The sequence below is a fragment of the Ascaphus truei genome, chromosome 18 (assembly GCF_040206685.1).
Source record: "Ascaphus truei isolate aAscTru1 chromosome 18, aAscTru1.hap1, whole genome shotgun sequence".
In the NCBI taxonomy this organism is placed as follows: Eukaryota; Metazoa; Chordata; class Amphibia; order Anura; family Ascaphidae; genus Ascaphus; species Ascaphus truei.
Window position 1 is genome coordinate 36,645,938 of NC_134500.1, and position 21,855 is coordinate 36,667,792.

At 52.2% G+C, this 21,855-nt stretch overlaps 1 protein-coding gene across 1 annotated transcript in view; it reads right to left on the minus strand.

Annotated features, from left to right (window-relative positions):
* Positions 1-19,764, minus strand: part of LOC142469209 (unconventional myosin-IXa-like) — an 86,787-nt gene extending 67,023 nt beyond the window's left edge. The window contains 5 exon segments of the mRNA XM_075576169.1: positions 4,259-4,454; positions 8,266-8,407; positions 9,244-9,365; positions 18,879-19,013; positions 19,639-19,764. Coding sequence (XP_075432284.1) covers positions 4,259-4,454; positions 8,266-8,407; positions 9,244-9,365; positions 18,879-19,013; positions 19,639-19,656 — 613 coding nt within the window. The 5' untranslated portion in view covers positions 19,657-19,764.
* Positions 19,765-21,855: the final 2,091 nt, after the last annotated feature.

Sequence of the window (21,855 nt, forward strand, 5' to 3'; positions counted from 1 at the left end):
TACAGCAGCCACACCGTTCCTCTCCCAGTACAGCAGCCACACCGTTCCTCTCCCAGTACATCCCAGTACAGCAGCCACACCGTTCCTCTCCCAGTACATCCCAGTACAGCAGCCACACCGTTCCTCTCCCAGTACAGCAGCCACACCGTTCCTCTCCCAGTACATCCCAGTACAGCAGCCACACCGTTCCTCTCCCAGTACATCCCAGTACAGCAGCCACACCGTTCCTCTCCCAGTACATCCCAGTACAGCAGCCACACCGTTCCTCTCCCAGTACATCCCAGTACAGCAGCCACACCGTTCCTCTCCCAGTACAGCAGCCACACCGTTCCTCTCCCAGTACATCCCAGTACAGCAGCCACACCGTTCCTCTCCCAGTACATCCCAGTACAGCAGCCACACCGTTCCTCTCCCAGTACATCCCAGTACAGCAGCCACACCGTTCCTCTCCCAGTACATCCCAGTACAGCAGCCACACCGTTCCTCTCCCAGTACATCCCAGTACAGCAGCCACACCGTTCCTCTCCCAGTACAGCAGCCACACCATTCCTCTCCCAGTACATCCCAGTACAGCAGCCACACCATTCCTCTCCCAGTACAGCAGCCACACCGTTCCTCTCCCAGTACATCCCAGTACAGCAGCCACACCGTTCCTCTCCCAGTACATCCCAGTACAGCAGCCACACCGTTCCTCTCCCAGTACAGCAGCCACACCATTCCTCTCCCAGTACATCCCAGTACAGCAGCCACACCATTCCTCTCCCAGTACAGCAGCCACACCGTTCCTCTCCCAGTACATCCCAGTACAGCAGCCACACCGTTCCTCTCCCAGTACATCCCAGTACAGCAGCCACACCGTTCCTCTCCCAGTACATCCCAGTACAGCAGCCACACCGTTCCTCTCCCAGTACATCCCAGTACAGCAGCCACACCGTTCCTCTCCCAGTACATCCCAGTATAGCAGCCATACCATTCCTCTCCCAGTACATCCCAGTATAGCAGCCACACATTTCCTCTCCCAGTATAACAGCCACTCACCAGTCCTCTCCCAGTATAACAGCCACTCACCAGTCCCTTCCAGTATAACAGTCACTCACCCATCCTCTCCCAGTATAAAAGCCACTCACCAGTCCTCTCCCAGTACACCCCAGCATAACATCCACTCACCCATCCTCTCCCAGTACATCCCAGTATAACAGCCACTCACCCGTCCTCTCCCAGTATAACAGCCACTCACCCATCCTCTCCCAGTACACTCCAGTATACCAGCCACTCACCAGTCTTCCCTCAGTACACCCCAGTATAACAGCCTCTCACCAGTCCTCTCCCAGTACACCCCAGTATAACAGCCACTCACCAGTCCTCTCCCAGTACACCCCGGTATAACAGCCACTCACCAGTCCTCTCCCAGTACACCCCGGTATAACAGCCACTCACCAGTCCTCTCCCAGTACACCCCAGTATAACATCCACTCACCCATCCTCTCCCAGTACATCCCAGTATAACAGCCACTCACCCGTCCTCTCCCAGTATAACAGCCACTCACCCATCCTCTCCCAGTACACTCCAGTATACCAGCCACTCACCAGTCTTCCCTCAGTACACCCCAGTATAACAGCCTCTCACCAGTCCTCTCCCAGTACACCCCAGTATAACAGCCACTCACCAGTCCTCTCCCAGTACACCCCGGTATAACAGCCACTCACCAGTCCTCTCCCAGTACACCCCGGTATAACAGCCACTCACCAGTCCTCTCCCAGTACACCCCAGTATAACAGCCACTCACCAGTCCTCTCCCAGTACACCCGGTATAACAGCCACTCACCAGTCCTCTCCCAGTACACCCCAGTATAACAGCCACTCACCAGTCCTCTCCCAGTACACCCCGGTATAACAGCCTCTCACCAGTCCTCTCCCAGTACACCCCAGTATAACATCCACTCACCCACCCTCTCCCAGTACATCCCAGTATAACAGCCACTCACCCGTCCTCTCCCAGTATAACAGCCACTCACCCATCCTCTCCCAGTACACTCCAGTATACCAGCCACTCACCAGTCTTCCCTCAGTACACCCCAGTATAACAGCCTCTCACCAGTCCTCTCCCAGTACACCCCAGTATAACAGCCACTCACCAGTCCTCTCCCAGTACACCCCGGTATAACAGCCACTCACCAGTCCTCTCCCAGTACACCCCGGTATAACAGCCACTCACCAGTCCTCTCCCAGTACACCCCAGTATAACAGCCACTCACCAGTCCTCTCCCAGTACACCCGGTATAACAGCCACTCACCAGTCCTCTCCCAGTACACCCCAGTATAACAGCCACTCACCAGTCCTCTCCCAGTACACCCCGGTATAATAGCCTCTCACCAGTCCTCTCCCAGTACACCCCAGTATAACATCCACTCACCCATCCTCTCCCAGTACATCCCAGTATAACAGCCACTCACCCGTCCTCTCCCAGTATAACAGCCACTCACCCATCCTCTCCCAGTACACTCCAGTATACCAGCCACTCACCAGTCTTCCCTCAGTACACCCCGGTATAACAGCCACTCACCAATCTTCCCTCAGTACACCCCAGTATAACAGCCTCTCACCAGTCTTCTCCCAGTACACCCCAGTATAACAGCGACTCACCAGTCCTCTCCCAGTACACCCGGTATAACAGCCACTCACCAGTCTTCCCTCAGTACACCCCAGTATAACAGCCTCTCACCAGTCCTCTCCCAGTACACCCCAGTATAACAGCCACTCACCAGTCCTCTCCCAGTACACCCCGGTATAACAGCCACTCACCAGTCCTCTCCCAGTACACCCCAGTATAACAGCCACTCACCAGTCCTCTCCCAGTACACCCCGGTATAACAGCCACTCACCAGTCCTCTCCCAGTATGCCCCAGTATAACAGCCACTCACCAGTCCTCTCCCAGTACACCCCAGTATAACAGCCACTCACCAGTCCTCTCCCAGTACACCCCGGTATAACAGCCTCTCACCAGTCCTCTCCCAGTACACCCCAGTATAACAGCCACTCACCAGTCCTCTCCCAGTACACCCCAGTATAACAGCCACTCACCAGTCCTCTCCCAGTACACCCGGTATAACAGCCACTCACCAGTCCTCTCCCAGTACACCCCAGTATAACAGCCTCTCACCAGTCCTCTCCCAGTACACCCCAGTATAACAGCCACTCACCAGTCCTCTCCCAGTACACCCGGTATAACAGCCACTCACCAGTCCTCTCCCAGTACACCCCAGTATAACAGCCTCTCACCAGTCCTCTCCCAGTACACCCCGGTATAACAGCCACTCACCAGTCCTCTCCCAGTACACCCCAGTATAACAGCCACTCACCAGTCCTCTCCCAGTACACCCCAGTATAACAGCCTCTCACCAGTCCTCTCCCAGTACACCCCAGTATAACAGCCACTCACCAGTCCTCTCCCAGTACACCCCAGTATAACAGCCTCTCACCAGTCCTCTCCCAGTACACCCCAGTATAACAGCCTCTCACCAGTCCTCTCCCAGTACACCCCAGTATAACAGCCACTCACCAGTCTTCCCTCAGTACACCCCGGTATAACAGCCACTCACCAATCTTCCCTCAGTACACCCCAGTATAACAGCCTCTCACCAGTCTTCTCCCAGTACACCCCAGTATAACAGCCACTCACCAGTCCTCTCCCAGTACACCCCGGTATAACAGCCACTCACCAGTCTTCCCTCAGTACACCCCAGTATAACAGCCTCTCACCAGTCCTCTCCCAGTACACCCCAGTATAACAGCCACTCACCAGTCCTCTCCCAGTACACCCCAGTATAACAGCCTCTCACCCGTGCTCTCCCAGTATAACTGCCACTCACCAGTCCTCTCCCAGTACACCCCAGTATAACAGCCACTCACCAGTCCTCTCCCAGTACACCCCAGTATAACAGCCACTCACCAGTCCTCTCCCAGTATGCCCCAGTATAACAGCCACTCACCCGTGCTCTCCCAGTATAACTGCCACTCACCAGTCCTCTCCCAGTACACCCCGGTATAACAGCCACTCACCAGTCTTCCCCCAGTACACCCCAGTATAACAGCCACTCACCAGTCCTCTCCCAGTACACCCGGTATAACAGCCACTCACCAGTCCTCTCCCAGTACACCCGGTATAACAGCCACTCACCAGTCCTCTCCCAGTACACCCGGTATAACAGCCACTCACCAGTCCTCTCCCAGTACACCCGGTATAACAGCCACTCACCAGTCTTCCTGCCCCCGCTGCTCTTGCCGCTTTGCCGGAACGCCCACAGCGCCCTGAAGAACGCCCGCAGCAGCGCCCAGCGGAACACGGCGACCGGACTGATCGCGATCATCCCGCGGATAAACGCGTTCCGGCTGCTGCGCAGTAACGCCACGATGTCGGGACGCATGTGGTCCGTGTTCTTCTCCCGGAAATCCTGGGGGGGGGAGGAGAGATAGAGTAGGACTGAGCATGACTACGGACTGCCTACAAAGTTCTCCTTCTCTCCTTCAAGGCTCTGCACTCCCCGCTCCCTATATCTCAGCTCTAATATGTCCCTCGCTGCTCTCTCACCTTCTCCCCCTCGCTGCTCTCACCTTCTCCCCCTCGCTGCTCTCACCTTCCCCCCCTCGCTGCTCTCACCTCCCCCCCCCTCGCTGCTGATCTCTCACCTTCTTCCCCGTTGCTGCTCTCTCACCTTCTCCCCCTCGCTGCTCTCTCACCTGCTCCCCCTCGCTGCTCTCTCAGCTGCTCCCCCTCGCTGCTCGCTCACCTTCTCCCCCTCGCTGCTCTCTCAGCTGCTCCCCCTCGCTGCTCGCTCACCTTCTCCCCCTCGCTGCTCGCTCACCTTCTCTCCCTCGCTGCTCTCTCACCTTCTCTCCCTCGCTGCTCTCTCACCTTCTCCCCCTCGCTGCTCTCTCACCTTCTCCCCCTCGCTGCTCGCTCACCTTCTCCCCCTCGCTGCTGCTCTCACCTTCCCCCCCTCGCTGCTGCTCTCACCTTCCCCCCCTCGCTGCTGATCTCTCACCTTCCCCGTTGCTGCTCTCTCACCTTCTCCCCCTCGCTGCTCTCTCACCTGCTCCCCCTCACTGCTCTCTCAGCTGCTCCCCCTCGCTGCTCTCCCCTTCTCCCCCTCGCTGCTCGCTCACCTTCTCCCCCTCGCTGCTCGCTCACCTTCTCCCCCTCGCTGCTCGCTCACCTTCTCCCCCTCGCTGCTCGCTCACCTTCTCCCCCTCGCTGCTCGCTCACCTTCTCCCCCTCGCTGCTCGCTCACCTTCTCCCCCTCGCTGCTCTCTCACCTTCTCCCCCGCGCTGCTCTCTCACCTTCTCCCCCTCGCTGCTCTCTCACCTTCTCCCCCTCGCTGCTCTCTCACCTTCTCCCCCCCGCTGCTCTCTCACCTTCTCCCCCTCACTGCTCTCTCACCTTCTCCTCCTCACTGCTCTCACCTTCCCCCCCTCACTGCTCTCACCTTCTCCCCCTCGCTGCTCTCTCACCTTCTCCCCCCGCACTTCTCTCTCACCTTCTCCCCCCTCACTGCTCTCTCACCTTCTCCCCCCTCACTGCTCTCTCACCTTCTCCCCCCCCCCTCACTGCTCTCTCACCTTCTCCCCCCCGTCACTGCTCTCTCACCTTCTCCCCCCCCCCTCACTGCTCTCACCTTCTCCCCCCTCACTGCTCTCTCACCTTCTCCCCCCGCACTGCTCTCTCACCTTCTCCCCCCGCACTGCTCTCACCTTCTCCCCCTCGCTGCTACTCTCACCTTCTCCCCCTCGCTGCTCTCTCACCTTCTCCCCCCGCACTGCTCTCTCACCTTCTCCCCCCTCACTGCTCTCTCACCTTCTCCCCCTCACTGCTCTCTCACCTTCTCCCCCTCACTGCTCTCTCACCTTCTCCCCCTCACTGCTCTCTCACCTTCTCCCCCCGCACTGCTCTCTCACCTTCTCCCCCTCGCTGCTCTCTCACCTTCTCCCCCCGCACTGCTCTCTCACCTTCTCCCCCCTCACTGCTCTCTCACCTTCTCCCCCTCACTGCTCTCTCACCTTCTCCCCCCGCACTGCTCTCACCTTCTCCCCCCGCACTGCTCTCACCTTCTCCCCCCGCACTGCTCTCTCACCTTCTCCCCCCCCTCACTGCTCTCACCTTCTCCCCCCCTCACTGCTCTCACCTTCTCCCCCCTCACTGCTCTCACCTTCTCCCCCCTCACTGCTCTCTCACATTCTCCCCCCACACTGCTCTCTCACCGTCTCCCCTCTCACTGCTCTCACCTTCTCCCCCCTCACTGCTCTCTCACCTTCTCCCCCCTCACTGCTCTCTCACCTTCTCCCCCCTCACTGCTCTCTCACCTTCTCCCCCTTCACTGCTCTCACCTTCTCCCCCCTCACTGCTCTCTCACCTTCTCCCCCTCACTGCTCTCTCACCTTCTCCCCCCGCACTGCTCTCTCACCTTCTCCCTCACTGCTCTCACCTTCTCCCCCTCACTGCTCTCTCACCTTATCCCCCCTCACTGCTCTCACCTTCTCCCCCCTCACTGCTCTCACCTTCTCCCCCCTCACTGCTCTCACCTTCTCCCCCTCACTGCTCTCACCTTCTCCCCCTCACTGCTCTCTCACCTTCTCCCCCCCCTGCTCTCTCACCTTCTCCCCCCCTGCTCTCTCACCTTCTCCCCCCCTGCTCTCTCACCTTCTCCAACCCCTGCTCTCTCACCTTCTCCCCCCCCACTGCTCTCACCTTCTCCCCCTTCACTGCTCTCTCACCTCCCCCCGCACTGCTCTCTCACCTTCTCCCCCCGCACTGCTCTCTCACCTTCTCCCCCCCTCACTGCTCTCACCTTCTCCCCCCCTCACTGCTCTCACCTTCTCCCCCCCTCACTGCTCTCACCTTCTCCCCCCTCACTGCTCTCACCTTCTCCCCCCTCACTGCTCTCTCACCTTCTCCCCCCACACTGCTCTCTCACCGTCTCCCCTCTCACTGCTCTCACCTTCTCCCCCCTCACTGCTCTCTCACCTTCTCCCCCCTCACTGCTCTCTCACCTTCTCCCCCCTCACTGCTCTCTCACCTTCTCCCCCTTCACTGCTCTCACCTTCTCCCCCCTCACTGCTCTCTCACCTTCTCCCCCTCACTGCTCTCTCACCTTCTCCCCCCGCACTGCTCTCTCACCTTCTCCCTCACTGCTCTCACCTTCTCCCCCTCACTGCTCTCTCACCTTCTCCCCCCTCACTGCTCTCACCTTCTCCCCCCTCACTGCTCTCACCTTCTCCCCCTCACTGCTCTCTCACCTTCTCCCCCCCCTGCTCTCTCACCTTCTCCCCCCCTGCTCTCTCACCTTCTCCCCCCCCTGCTCTCTCACCTTCTCCCCCCCCCCACTGCTCTCACCTTCTCCCCCTTCACTGCTCTCTCACCTTCTCCCCCCCTGCTCTCTCACCTTCTCCCCTCCCCCCCCCCCCGCTGCTCTCTCGCCTTCTTCCCCTCACGGCTCTCTCACCTTCTCCCCCCTCACTGCTCTCTCACCTTATCCCCCCCCCCCCCTCTGCTCTCTTGCCTTCTTCCCCTCACGGCTCTCTCACCTTCTCCCCCCCACTGCTCTCACCTTCTCCCCCCTCACTGCTCTCTCACCTTATCCCCCCCCCCCCACTGCTCTCACCTTCTTCCCCTCACTGCTCTCACCTTCTCCCCCCTCACTGCTCTCACCTTATCCCCCCCACTGCTCTCACCTTCTTCCCCTCACTGCTCTCTCACCTTCTCCCCCCCACTGCTCTCGCCTTCTCCCCCTCACTGCTCTCACCTTCTCCCCCCTCACTGTCCCCCCTCGTGTTACTCCCTCACACCAAACACCTGCAGGTCCCATCTCCAAACTCACCTTCTGAAGGCTTCAGACACAGAAGCACTTACCCACCATCAAGGCCAGACACTGCCATCTACGGCACTCACCTTTCATCAGGGCCAGGCACTGCCACCCACTGCGATTACCCACCATCAAGGCCAGGCACTGCCACCCACTGTGCTTACCCACCATCAAGGCCAGGCACTGCCACCCACTGTGCTTACCCACCATCAAGGCCAGGCACTGCCACCCACTGTGCTTACCCACCATCAAGGCCAGGCACTGCCACCCACTGTGCTTACTCCTTCCCCTACTGTCTCTGTAAGTCTCTGAACATGTCACTTAGATTGTCAGCTCTGCGGGTCAGAGATTTGCTCTCCTGTGTTGTACTGTATGTTTGAGGCACTTCTCGGGTTACGCTCTCACCTTGACCCCGTATTTGACCTTGCCGGCGTAGTGCTGAATGATGAACGCCGGCTCCATGACCGCGGGGAACTCAATGTATGGGTTACCCTCATGGTGCCGCTTAAACTTCTCCAGCAGGGTCTGGTGCGTAGCCTGAGGGAAGCTGGAGAGGGGGGAGGGAGACAGGTGAGAGAAGGGGGTGAGGGGGGGTGTCTGGGGGATAGGGGAGAGAGAGAGGGTGGGGGGAGAGAGGGTGGGAGGAGAGAGAGGGGGAAGGGGAGAGAGAGGGGGAGAGGAGGAGAGAGAGGGGGAGGGTTGGAGGGGAGTGAGAGAAGAGGAAGAGGGAGTTGGGGAGGGAGAGAGGCGAGGAAGAAACCAAGTGAGAGGAGGAGAGAAGGTGACAGGAGGAGGAGGAGGAGAAGAAAGGAGAAGGTGAGAGGAGGCGAGGAGAGAAGGTGACAGGAGGACGAGGAGAAGAAAGGAGAAGGTGAGAGAAGGAGAAGGTGAGGAGGAGAGAGGAGAAGGTGAGGAGGAGAGAGGTGGAGAGGATAGAAGGTGAGGGGGAGAGAAGGTGGGAGAAGGATGAGAGGAGGAAGAGGAGGGAAGGTGAAAAGAGGAGCAGAGGAGAGAATGTGAGAGGAGGGGAGAAGGTGAGGAGGAGGAGAAAAGAGGGGAGAAGGTGAGGAGGAGAAAAGAGGGGAGGAGAGCAGAGAGAGGTGGAGGGAGAGGAGGAGAGCAGAGAGAGTAGGAGAAAGGAGGAGGAGAGTGGAGGAAGACAGGAGGGAGAGGAGGAGACCAGAGAGAGGTGGAGGGAAAGGAGGAGAGCAGAGAGAGGAGGAGAAAGGAGGAGAAAGGATGAGAGTGGAGGGGAGAGGAGGGAGGAGGGAGAGGAGGAGGAGAGTGGAGGAGGACAGGAGGGAGAGTAGGGGGAGGGGGGAGGAGGGAGGGGAAGGAGGAGAGGAGAGAGGAGGAGCGAGCGGGTCGGTGTTAGGCTCTCACTTGCTCTCCTCGTCCAGCAGTTGGATGAGCCCAGTCGGCCTCTTGCTGATCAGACTGATACAGCCGCTATTATCTGAGTAGTTAATGTTATTCCAGCTGATTCCCTCCGATCGATACTGCTCCTGTAGGGAGAGAGGGGCCGAGGGCGCCCACCCTAATGTCACTAACACAGTGACAAGCGCACGCACAGACGCACAGACACACACACACAGGCACACACACACACACACAGGCACAGTCACACGCACGCAGTCACGCGCACACACCCAGGCACAGTCAAGCGTGCGCACACACACAGGCACAGTCGCGCGCACACACACAGGCACAGTCGCGCGCACACACAGGCACAGTCGCGCGCACACACACAGGCCCGTGCACACACAGGCACAGTCGCACGCACACACACACAGGCACGCACGCGCACACACAGGCACGCACGCGCACACACAGGCACAGTCGCGCACACACAGGCACAGTCGCGCACACACAGGCACAGACTGTGTGTGTGAGTCGTCGTCTTCCAGGTAAGGGGAGCGCTGCAGATCTCAGATGCGATATGTCAAAAAGTAAGAAAAATATAATGGTGCATCCAAAAACAATAATGTGTCAGTCCCACTCACATATTTCTTCTGAAAATGGAAGGCATATCAGAGACTCATCTCTCTCTGATATCAGAGACTCATCTCTCTCTGATATCAGAGACTCATCTCTCTCTGATATCAGAGACTCATCTCTCTCTGATGGGAGCCCTTTGTAAGGAATCCCTGACCGATGGCTGTATATAGATGTTGTACCTTGAATGCTAAGCTGTGTGTGTGGTAACATCTATTACCTCCCTCCCAGGGATAAGGATAAGAAAGAGAGAACGCACAATGGTATAGTATGTAGAAATAAAGTCTGTTACATCTATTAAAACATATTAATATCCACTCACATTTTCAAATGTGTAATCGTACATTGGAGAGAACCGCTGGTACACATGGGGTGTACGCCGTCTGCTACGGCTGCCTCGTGCGCTTCCGCGTACGTCACGTTGGCGTCACTTCCTGTGACGACTCGGGTAAGGGCGGAAGAGGCTACTACGGATACTCGGCTTCTGCAGTCTGCCAGGACCCTCCGTGTCAGCACTCAGTGGTTCCCAAAGCATCAGATTCTACGCGTTTCGCTATGGCTTCTTCTGGAATCATGATGATATCCACTCACATTTGAAAATGTGAGTGGATATTAATATGTTTTAATAGATGTAACAGACCTTATTTCTACATACTATACCATTGTGCGTTCTTTCTTTCTTATCCTTATCCCTGGGAGGGAGGTAATAGGTGTTACCACACACACAGCTTAGCATTCAAGGTACAACATCTACAGCCGCTTTTATTCTCCAACATTTCCAAAAAAAATTACAAATGCCACGCACTTCACCGCAATTCACCACGTTCATGCCGCATTCTGACCGCATTTATACCGCATTCATGTTGCATTCACAGCCGCGGTTGGTACGCGGTTGATGTGTTTGTTGATAATGGTTCGGATTTAATTGGTTGAAATTCTTCGCGTGTCCGCCAGGTGGAAGATATTCATGAATTGTAATGCGCATGCGCCTCAGTAATGTGTCGACTTGCAGGTATTTAAAAGAATACCACAGTGGTCCATTGTAAATTGACCTTGGGACTGAAGAAGTTACAATAATGTATCAATTTAGGCTTTTCATATTAAAAAAAGACAAGCACAGTTTCCGGTCTTGTTATTGTCCTGAGCTGAGCGTCCCACCATGAGTGTACAACTGCAGTCTGTGTTCCAAAAACCCGACAGAACGTACGCTTATTTAATATGGGCCGCGATTAATGCAAAAGATGATAAGATGGCAACAGTTGTTCAAATTTATCAGTATTTTATCGAAAACTATGACTTTTACAAATTTTTGCCAGATGCTCGTGTGGAAGCGTGCAATAAGGAAAAAGTTATGTAGCGATCCATGTTTTTTTCGTATTGATCCCGATGTTATTGGAGGGTATTGGTGTGTATCACCGGGTTTTTCCCGTATCTATGATCATGGAGACTGCAAAAGGCGAAAGGTCGTGTTAAAATCAACTAAGAAACGTCAGTCGCTGGCAAGCAATGCGCCAGCACCAGCACCGGCTTCCAATAACGCTCCGACCGTCAGTGAAAACCTGGTGACCGACAACCCTTGCTGTCTGTCCCCGCCCGGATACCTGCAGCCTGAGCCGGATTTCGCGTACAGATTAGAGCAAGCTTGCATGTACCTAAGCGATTTCCAGCCTCATCAGCCGACTACAGGTGTAGTAGTCCCGCTGTCACCAGTCAACGACGTGTATGATCAAGAATACGGAACTGGCAGTGGCTCGGCGCCAGCTGATTGGCAAAGTCTATGGTGAGTAATGTTGCCGTATTGTATTCTGTTTTCGAAATATCAATGCACAGTCAATCAAGTCTCCTGTAAGCAATATCATTGGCTGAGCAGCTTCTACAGTAGATACTGCACAATTGGTGAAAAGCTAGGCGCATGCGCATTGGACCCTTCTTGAAACGCATATGCGACGGTAGGCGCATGCGCATGTGAACAGGAGACGCACCTCCGAGAAAATTATTGGTGGGACTGACTGTGGGAACTTCTTTAGGGGACTGACCATTACAGTAAAACTTTTCCTTTTTTTTTTTTGCCTCAGAAAAGAAAACTTTGTCATCTCATGCGGAAAACGGCTAATGGAGAGATTTCGATGGAAACTATCGCTTTGTGTAACATTGCCTGCACATTGCTGAATCTGATTAAAAAAAACACGTACCGGAGTCTACAGTTTAGTGGCCGTTGTTATTGATTAGGATAGAATACCTGAAACAGTATGCTGATGTTTTCAGACCGTATACAATACTTTTTTTATATATATACACTGTATAATAAACCCGAAAAAATAAAAAGTATGCATTTATTCTACATGTATTGAAGTACATATGTGTATTCTATACCCGTACAGCATATATTGTTGTAATACTCTTGTGATGTACTGTACAGTATGTTCTAGAAACACTGTATTTTGTTACAGTATAAAAAGGAGACAATGGAACAATTTAAAACAAATCAACATTTTCTTTTATTGGTGGAGTAAGTACAATAACATTTATTTACAAATACTGTACAATGTAAAAACATTTTAAGTGCACAGCAATTCCAAACATCAACAGGTGTATCGTTTACTGCTAGTGAAAACATTTATGTCAGAAAGTCAAAACATTTACAGTCAGTCAGGCCTGCACAACTCCAGTCCTCGAGGGCCGCAAACAGCCCCGGTTTTAAGGATAACCTTGAAAACTGGGCCTGTTTGCGGCCCTCGTGGACTGGAATTGTGCAGGTCCTGTGTACAGTAAGGAAAAACATTTCTTTATTAATACAAGTTAAAACACGCAACATCTCCTTTATTAAAGTACAGAAAGTCAAAACATGTACAGCACAACAGTATGGTGTTATTAAAAAAAAATCTTTATTCATAAAATTTAAAAAACGCAACATCTCCTTTATTAAAGTACAGAAAGTCAAAACATTTACAAAAACATTTACAAAACATTTACAAAAAATAAACAACAGTGGAACAGTCACGCAAATTCGATCCCCACCAGATTGTCCTTCCAGGGCCGATGCCTTGTATGACGCAAAATGCCATTAATGGAGTCTCGAACGATTTTCATTAAAGGATCTGTCATTGAAAAATAGCACCGCAATTCCTCCACAATAGTCCTTCTTAAATTTTCAGGAAGCGCACTTTTTTTCGCGATTTCCTTCGTAGTTCACATTGTAGACCCACCCGCAGTACACCAAGTAGGACACGTGGTGCTTAAAAATTAACATGGCATACTTCTGGGGTAAACCAGCACTCATCACCCTATACTTCTCCCTGAGTGCCTGGTGGAGGGGGTGCGCTTGGTGCTGGAAGGTGGTTGAAGGTCCCATTCATCACATCCATGCCACCCTCCTGCTCCGGTGTCGGGGATACAGGGGCATGAACACCGAGAAAATTATATATCCCCGCTATGTCAGTCTCTATCTTCTCCATCCGTCGATCCATCTTCTCCATCCGTCAATCCATCTTCTGCATCCGTTGATCCATATTTAGCATGGTCTCCAAAAGCAGATCTATCTTTACCAGCACAGTAGAGTTCCCGGGGATATCCACACTTAACCCATTCAGCATGCGGTCTAACGAGCTGGTTCTTGTGCATGGCGTGCTGTGGACATCTGGGTGGATGGGTGCTACGGAGGATGAGATGGGGGTTCCATGGAGAGAAGCAGCAGCGTCGTCGAACAAAGATGGAGGAGGTGACCTGTGGATTTCCGGGAGAGAAGCGGCAGCGTCGTGGAAGAGGGATGGAGAAAGCGACCTGTGGATTTCCGGGCGAGAAGTTGCAGAGTCGTCTAAGCGTAATGGAGAAAGTGACCCGTGGATTTCAGGGGCACCAGCGGCAGCGTCGTCGAAGAGCAGTGGCGAAGATGGGCTGTGGGTTTCCGGGAGAGCGGCGGCAGCGTCGTGGAGAAGTATGGCTGTAGATTTCCAGGAGAGCGGCGGCAGAGTCGCCGAAGCATAAACGAGGAAGTGGCCTGCGGGTTCGATGGGTTGGCTGCCATTTGTTTTGCGTTGAGTGTACATCACCGAATTTCTTCTTGACATTATAAGGCTTACGTGTTTTAAAACCTTTAGCCTTTGGGGTCAGCAGAAGATTTTCTTTATTAGCCTTAGCCTGTCGCTTTGGCCTTGGCTTGGAAACGGCTGTCGCCGTCGCCTTTCGCTTTTTCTGCATGACAGGCACGGCAGAGGCGATTGGGTTCCTGCGTCTGTAGAATCGGGGTTGATCCATGGAAGCAGATGGCACAATGCAGTATCTGGACAAGGGCAAGTTCAGATAAAGATCATCGAGTGGTGGGCTATGCAAAGTGTGTGACCTTTTATGCATGGCGACGAGGTACAGGTGTTGAAAGTGTGCGTACGCAAATGCGAGTCATTAACGTATAAATACTCCATCCATTTTGTGGATTCACTGCACATTGAATACACATCGACTAAACATCGAATATACATTCTTGTGTTTGTATTTCTTTCTTCTCGCAGCAATGCCTGTTAAAAAGATTTCAAAGGATCTCAGCATGAGAATTAAGGAGATGTACACGAGCGGACACCGAATTGCAGATATCCAACGCTGGTTAGCTGCTTCTGGCCTCGTTGTGCCACCAACCACCGTGTGCTATCATGCACACGGAAAAACCAAACAACGCACGAGGACACCGACGGTAACTAACGCGTAAGTATATTTATATAACTATATAGTACAGTATATCTATTATTGTTTATATTGATGCATATTAATAGAACTATATATTGTGTAGATCTATCTCATTTTATAGTTATTTCGGTATATTTATATAACTACAGTATATCTATTGTTTATATTGCTGCATATTAATAGAACTATATATTGTGTAGATCTATCTCATTTTAAACTATTTTTACTGTAAATTATGTGCTGTACTTGTGGCCTACTGCACTGTAACTTACCGGATTGTTGTTTTTCTGAATATTGTAGGGAGACAACTCTTCTGGTCAACAAAATAAGTGAAGAGAATGATGAGAAGAGTGCATTAAGGGTCAAATACACTCTGCAGCAAAATCACAATCTCACTGTATCCGAGACCAGCATAAAGAAGTTGAGACGCAGAATTGGATGGAAATATGGACGTGTGAGGTTAGTACTGGACCGTACAGAAGGTAAAAGTGTTGTTTAAGAAACTGTACTGTACCTATAAAATGATTCCTTGTCATTGCAGACCGTACCCTATGATAAGGGACATTGACAAGATCAAGAGAGTGGTCCAGGCCCAGGCATGGATCGACAGTGGAGAAACTTTCCAGGGTTGCATCTTCACTGACGAGTCTACTGTGTCGCTGGAGAGATTTGCCACCTTTGCATTCCACAAAAAAGGTCGCATATCTATGAAGCCGCGTCCAAAACACCCAGTGAAGATGCATGTGTGGGGTGCCATCTATAGGCGTGGACCAAGATGCATCGTCATCTTTGAAGGTACAGTAAAATGTATGTCACACGCTTTTGCCTTATGCACTGTACAGTACTAGTGTAGCCTTACTGTATGCACTGTACTGTACTAGTGTGCAGTATTTTGAGCACTTTTCTTGTTATAGGAATCATGAATAAAGCTTTCTTCCAAGAGAAAATTGTGCCTGAGATTGTGGAATACATCACACGTGAGTTCCCGGATGGTCACCGTTTCTACCAGAACAACGATCCGAAGCACACCGCGTCAACAGCGCATATCCTTGAGCGCGGTATCAACTGGGTGAAGACGCCAGCGGAGTAAGTGCGGTAATCGTGTCTCATTTTTTCCCACTGTTTTTACTGTGTATTGTATCTCTTTAACTAATTGTCCTTTTTTTTCCCCTCCAATGACAGATCGCCAGACTTCAATCCTATCGAAATGGTCTGGGATCAGCTGAAGGACCATATCCGAAAAGTCGTGAAACCCTCCAAAAAGGATGAGTTGGCGCAAGGCATACTGAGTTTTTGGAACGATGTACTCACTGTGGAACGATGCAATAAATATATTGACCATATTGCGACTGTGTTGCCCATTGTGATCGCGAGTAATGGGCAAGCATCAGGAAGGTAGTATGGTATAGTACTGTACTGTAGTATTGTAAGTACAGTATGATACAGGTAAGTATGGCACAGATTTTGTTCCCTGAGAGAGCAGCACTAGCCATCTGGTTACAAAGTATTTAACAGTAGTCACAGTATACAGTAGTTCCAGTATAGACTAGTTTGACAGTACTACACAGCACACAATGCCATAATACAGTATGCACATAGCTGCACTAATTTTTTGTTTTCTTGTCTTTTCAGAAAAAAAGGATGTACTAGGAGAGAGGGGGGGGGGGGTATCGTGTAAAGTTTGTGAACTGTTTGTACAGTTAAGTGTACAGTATCTAAACTGCAGTCATGATGTACACAAAACCTCACCTCTCTCAATGAACTACTGTACTGTACACAGAATGAGGAAGAAGATAAAGATGGAAAAAATATATTATTATATATATTATTATATATTATATATTATTAATTAATATTATTATCGATGTGCATTATTCATGATTATCCACCGGCCATCAATTTTCATCTGACAGAAGAACGGAATAAAGACTGCATTTTGTATTATTCATGATTATTTGTATATTTGTATTTTATGTTCCTGATAAAATAAAATAAATATTTCTTTACATTTATGCTAATCATAATCATGGACAACCCCCCCCCCCACACACACACACACCTACACCAAAGAAAAAGAAAGAATGACAAAAAGTGGTAATTTACTGCATCAACAACATGAATCAGATAATGTTTTTTTTAACTCTCAATTTCACAGTGCTGTGCAAATCAGATTTACATATCAAATTCGAGAAGGGATTATCGCAAGCGTTACCGTAAACAAAGCCTCAAAGGGTTGGGGGGGTGGATGGGTGAGTCATGCGCAGTAATCATCAGATAGCTCCCTTCCCAAAGAGGATTACAGAGAGGTGACTCAAAGCCAACAATAGGAAAATTAGGCACGCAGGCGCAGAGAGGTGATGCTCGGCTAGGGACGGACGATTAAAAACACAATGGCAAGCTTTAGAAACGAAATGGCTCTGGAGAGGTGTCTGTCGATAAGAGGTTCAGATCCTTGAGCGAGCCTTGTGTGCGTGGGGGAGGAGGGTACAGGGTACAGCTGCATGAAGTATTAGCTGTACTGCAGTTCAAAGAAATGGCATATTTTCAAAAGGCAGGTCATCATATTAATTTGATCCCTACACCCCCAAATACATAAAAAGCACACAAATCAACCATGTGCAGTCAAACGCACAGTGTCGCAGTCAAAAGCTACAGCACAGATTGAATATCGTAATATCAAGATGGTTTAGGCAGGCTTGTGGAGAAAATAAAAATAAAAAATGAGGAGAAAAAAAAAATATATATATTTTTTTGGTCACTCACTCTTGAACTTTGCAAGCAAGCAGTGGTGAAGTTACAGACGCATGCGCAGTAGTCATCAGCTATCAAGCAGGAATGTGATTGAAACCAGAAAGACACACATTCAAAGGAATGGTGTGGGAGAGGTGTACTGTACTGTAGATAAGAAGTTGAAATACTGCAGTGCAATAAATTATCCTGTGTGTGTGTGTGTGGGCGAGCGAGGGGAGAGCGCTGTATATGCCGAAATGTGATACTGTTACAGTACTGTACACGCCTATGCGTTTCAACAATTTTCAAATGAGACATACAGCACTGCAAATGCATGTATAAATATGCAAACTTACAATTACTGCGCACACACACGGACTGTGTACTGACGTAGGTTGAACTGCTAAAGTATTAGACTTCCAAGACAACAGCTCGTGAATGCCCCGAGTTTTTAGACGGTATTGAGTATTGCAGACAGCGCTAATAAAATGCTAATATTACGAGTGCTAAAATACCCGCAATACACTCCGGACAAAAAAAAATGCATCTGCCCGCGGTTATCAGAGTTGCGCCGCTACGGCCGCACTAGGGTAAAGGCGGCCGCAGCTGTATATACAGCCACCGGTCAGAGATTCCTTACAAAGGGCTCCCATCAGAGAGAGATGAGTCTCTGATATGCCTTACATTTTCAGAAGAAATATGTGAGTGGGACTGACACATTATTGTTTTTGGATGCACCTTGACTTTATTGTCTGCACCATTATATTTTTCTTACTTTTTGACATATCGCATCTGAGATCTGCAGCGCTCCCCTTACCTGGAAGACGACGCATCACATTTTGGACCTGGACAGTCCACTCTAAGGGTGTAGAGCTGCTGCATTATATATTTTGTTCAGTATAGTCACATTTAATTCACATTTTGGTGGAGATATTGTCACAATATTTTTGAGATTTATTTCACTTGTATTTGGGTGAATTACATCCTAGACACTCGTCACTTCCATTGCACTAAAAGCGCCCGGTACCATTTTTCTTCTGTGTGTGGGAGTGCCTTGTGTGTGCACGCGCGACTGAGCCTGTGTGCGCGCGCACACACACACACAGGCACACGCACGCAGACACACACACGCAGGCACTCACTCCCACACACACACGCGGGCACGCACTCACACAGGCACACACACAGGCACCCACACAGGCACTCACACAGAGCTCTCACACAGAGCTCTCACACAGAGCTCTCACACAGAGCTCTCACACAGAGCTCTCACACAGAGCACTCACACAGAGCACTCACACAGAGCACTCACACAGAGCACTCACACAGAGCACTCACACAGAGCACTCACATAGAGCACTCACACAGAGCACTCACACAGAGCACTCACACAGAGCTCTCACACAGAGCTCTCACAGAGCTCTCACACAGAGCTCTCACACAGAGCACTCACACAGAGCTCTCACACAGAGCTCTCACACAGAGCTCTCACACAGAGCACCCACACCGAGCACCCACACAGAGCACTCACACAGAGCACTCACACAGAGCACTCACACAGAGCACTCACACAGAGCACTCACACAGAGCACTCACACAGAGCACTGGTCTCTGACCTGCTCCAGCTGGAATAGGTGCTGATTGAAGTAATGCTGCAGCCGCTCGTTAGCGAAGTTTATACAGAACTGTTCAAAGCTGTTACTTCCGTAATCCTCAAACCCGAAGATGTCCAGCACACCGATTGACAGAGTCTAGGGTAAGAGAGGGCAGTTATTACCCCAAATACTGCCCCAATACCCCCAGCACATCGATGGGCAGTGTCTAGGGTAAGAGAGGGCAGTTATTACCCCAAATACTGCCCCAATACCCCCAGCACATCGATGGGCAGTGTCTAGGGTAAGAGAGGGCAGTTATTACCCCAAATACTGCCCCAATACCCCCAGCACATCGATGGGTAGTGTCTAGGGTAAGAGAGGGTAGTTATTACCCCAAATACTGCCCCAATACCCACAACACATCGATGGGCAGTGTCTAGGGTAAGACAGGGCAGTTATTACCCCAAATACTGCCCCAATATACCCAGCACACCAAAGGACAGTATCTCTCCCCTGGAACTCCACCCTCTCTCTCACCTGTCCCCCCCTCTCTCTCCCCTGGTACTACTCCCTATCTCTCACCAACTCCCACTCTCTCTCTCTTTCTCACCTGACCCCCCCTCTCTTTCTCACCTTACCCCCTCTCTTTCTCACCTGACCCCCCCCCTCTCTCACCTGGCCACCCCTCTCTCTCTCTCTCTCTCACCTGGCCCCCCCTCTCTCTCTATCTCACCTGCCCCCCCCTCTCTCTCTCTCACCTGGCCCCCCCTCTCTCTCTCACCTCGCCCCCCTCCCCCATGGCTTTGCTGTTGCTGTTGAGCAGGGAATGGTTGATGCGGAAAACGATCCAGTCAAAGAGAGCGCTGTAAAGAGACTTCGCCAAGGAGTCCCTGACCGTGACAGCCTGGGGGAGAGAGAGAGTGTAAGAGACCGCCCCATACACAGAGAACCCGTCCCTGAGCAGAGAGACACCACACACAGAGACAGTCCATACACAGAGAGACCCCACCCCCACAGAGAGACCGTTCCTGCGCAGAGAGACACACACACACAGAGACCGTCCCTGCGCAGAGACACATACACACACACAGAGACCGTCCCTGCGCAGAGAGAGACACACATACACAGAGACCGTCCCTGCGCAGAGAGAGAGAGAGACACACACACACACAGAGACCGTCCCTGCGCAGAGAGAGACACACACACAGAGACTGTCCCTGCGCAGAGAGACACACACACACACAGAGACCGTCCCTGCGCAGAGAGAGACACACACACACACAGAGACCGTCCCTGCGCAGAGAGAGACACACACACACACAGAGACCGTCCCTGCGCAGAGAGAGACACACATACACAGAGACCGTCCCTGCGCAGAGAGAGAGAGAGACACACACACACACACACAGAGACCGTCCCTGCGCAGAGAGAGACACACACACACAGAGACCGTCCCTGCGCAGAGAGACACACACACACACACACACAGAGACCGTCCCTGCGCAGAGAGAGACACACACACACACAGAGACCGTCCCTGCGCAAGAGAGACACACACACACACAGAGACCGTCCCTGCGCAGAGAGAGACACACACACACACAGAGACCGTCCCTGCGCAGAGAGAGAGACACACACACACACAGAGACCGTCCCTGCGCAGAGAGAGAGACACACACACACACACAGAGACTGTCCCTGCGCAGAGAGACACACACACACACAGAGACCGTCCCTGCGCAGAGAGACACACACACACACACACACACACAGAGACCGTCCCTGCGGAGAGAGACACACACACACACACAGAGACCGTCCCTGCGCAGAGAGAGACACACACACACAGAGACCGTCCCTGCGCAGAGAGAGAGAGACACACACACACAGAGACCGTCCCTGCGGAGAGAGACACACACACACACACACACAGAGACCGTCCCTGCGCAGAGAGAGACACACACACACAGAGACTGTCCCTGCGCAGAGAGACACACACACACACACAGAGACCGTCCCTGCGCAGAGAGAGAGAGACACACACACACAGAGACCGTCCCTGCGCAGAGAGAGAGAGAGACACACACACACACAGAGACCGTCCCTGCGCAGAGAGAGACACACACACACAGAGACCGTCCCTGCGCAGAGAGAGAGAGAGACACACACACACACAGAGACCGTCCCTGCGCAGAGAGAGACACACACACAGAGACTGTCCCTGCGCAGAGAGACACACACACACACACAGAGACCGTCCCTGCGGAGAGAGACACACACACACACACACAGAGACCGTCCCTGCGCAGAGAGAGACACACACACACAGAGACCGTCCCTGCGCAGAGAGACACACACACACAGAGACCGTCCCTGCGCAGAGAGAGAGAGAGACACACACACACACAGAGACCGTCCCTGCGCAGAGAGAGACACACACACAGAGACTGTCCCTGCGCAGAGAGACACACACACACACAGAGACCGTCCCTGCGGAGAGAGACACACACACACACACACACAGAGACCGTCCCTGCGCAGAGAGAGACACACACACACAGAGACCGTCCCTGCGCAGAGAGAGAGAGACACACACACACAGAGACCGTCCCTGCGCAGAGAGAGAGACACACACACACACACACAGACCATCCCTGCGAAGAGAGAGACACACACACACACACAGAGACCTTCCCTGCGCAGAGAGAGATACACACACACACACAGAGACCGTCCCTGCGCAGAGAGACACACACACACAGAGACCGTCCCTGCGCAGAGAGACACACACACACACAGAGACCTTCCCTGCGCAGAGAGAGATACACACATAGAGACCGTCCTGCGCAGAGAGACACACACACACAGAGACCGTCTCTGCGCAGAGAGACACACACACACACAGAGACCGTCCCTGCGCAGAGAGAGACACACACACACAGAGACCGTCTCTGCGCAGAGAGACACACACACACACACAGAGACCGTCCCTGCGCAG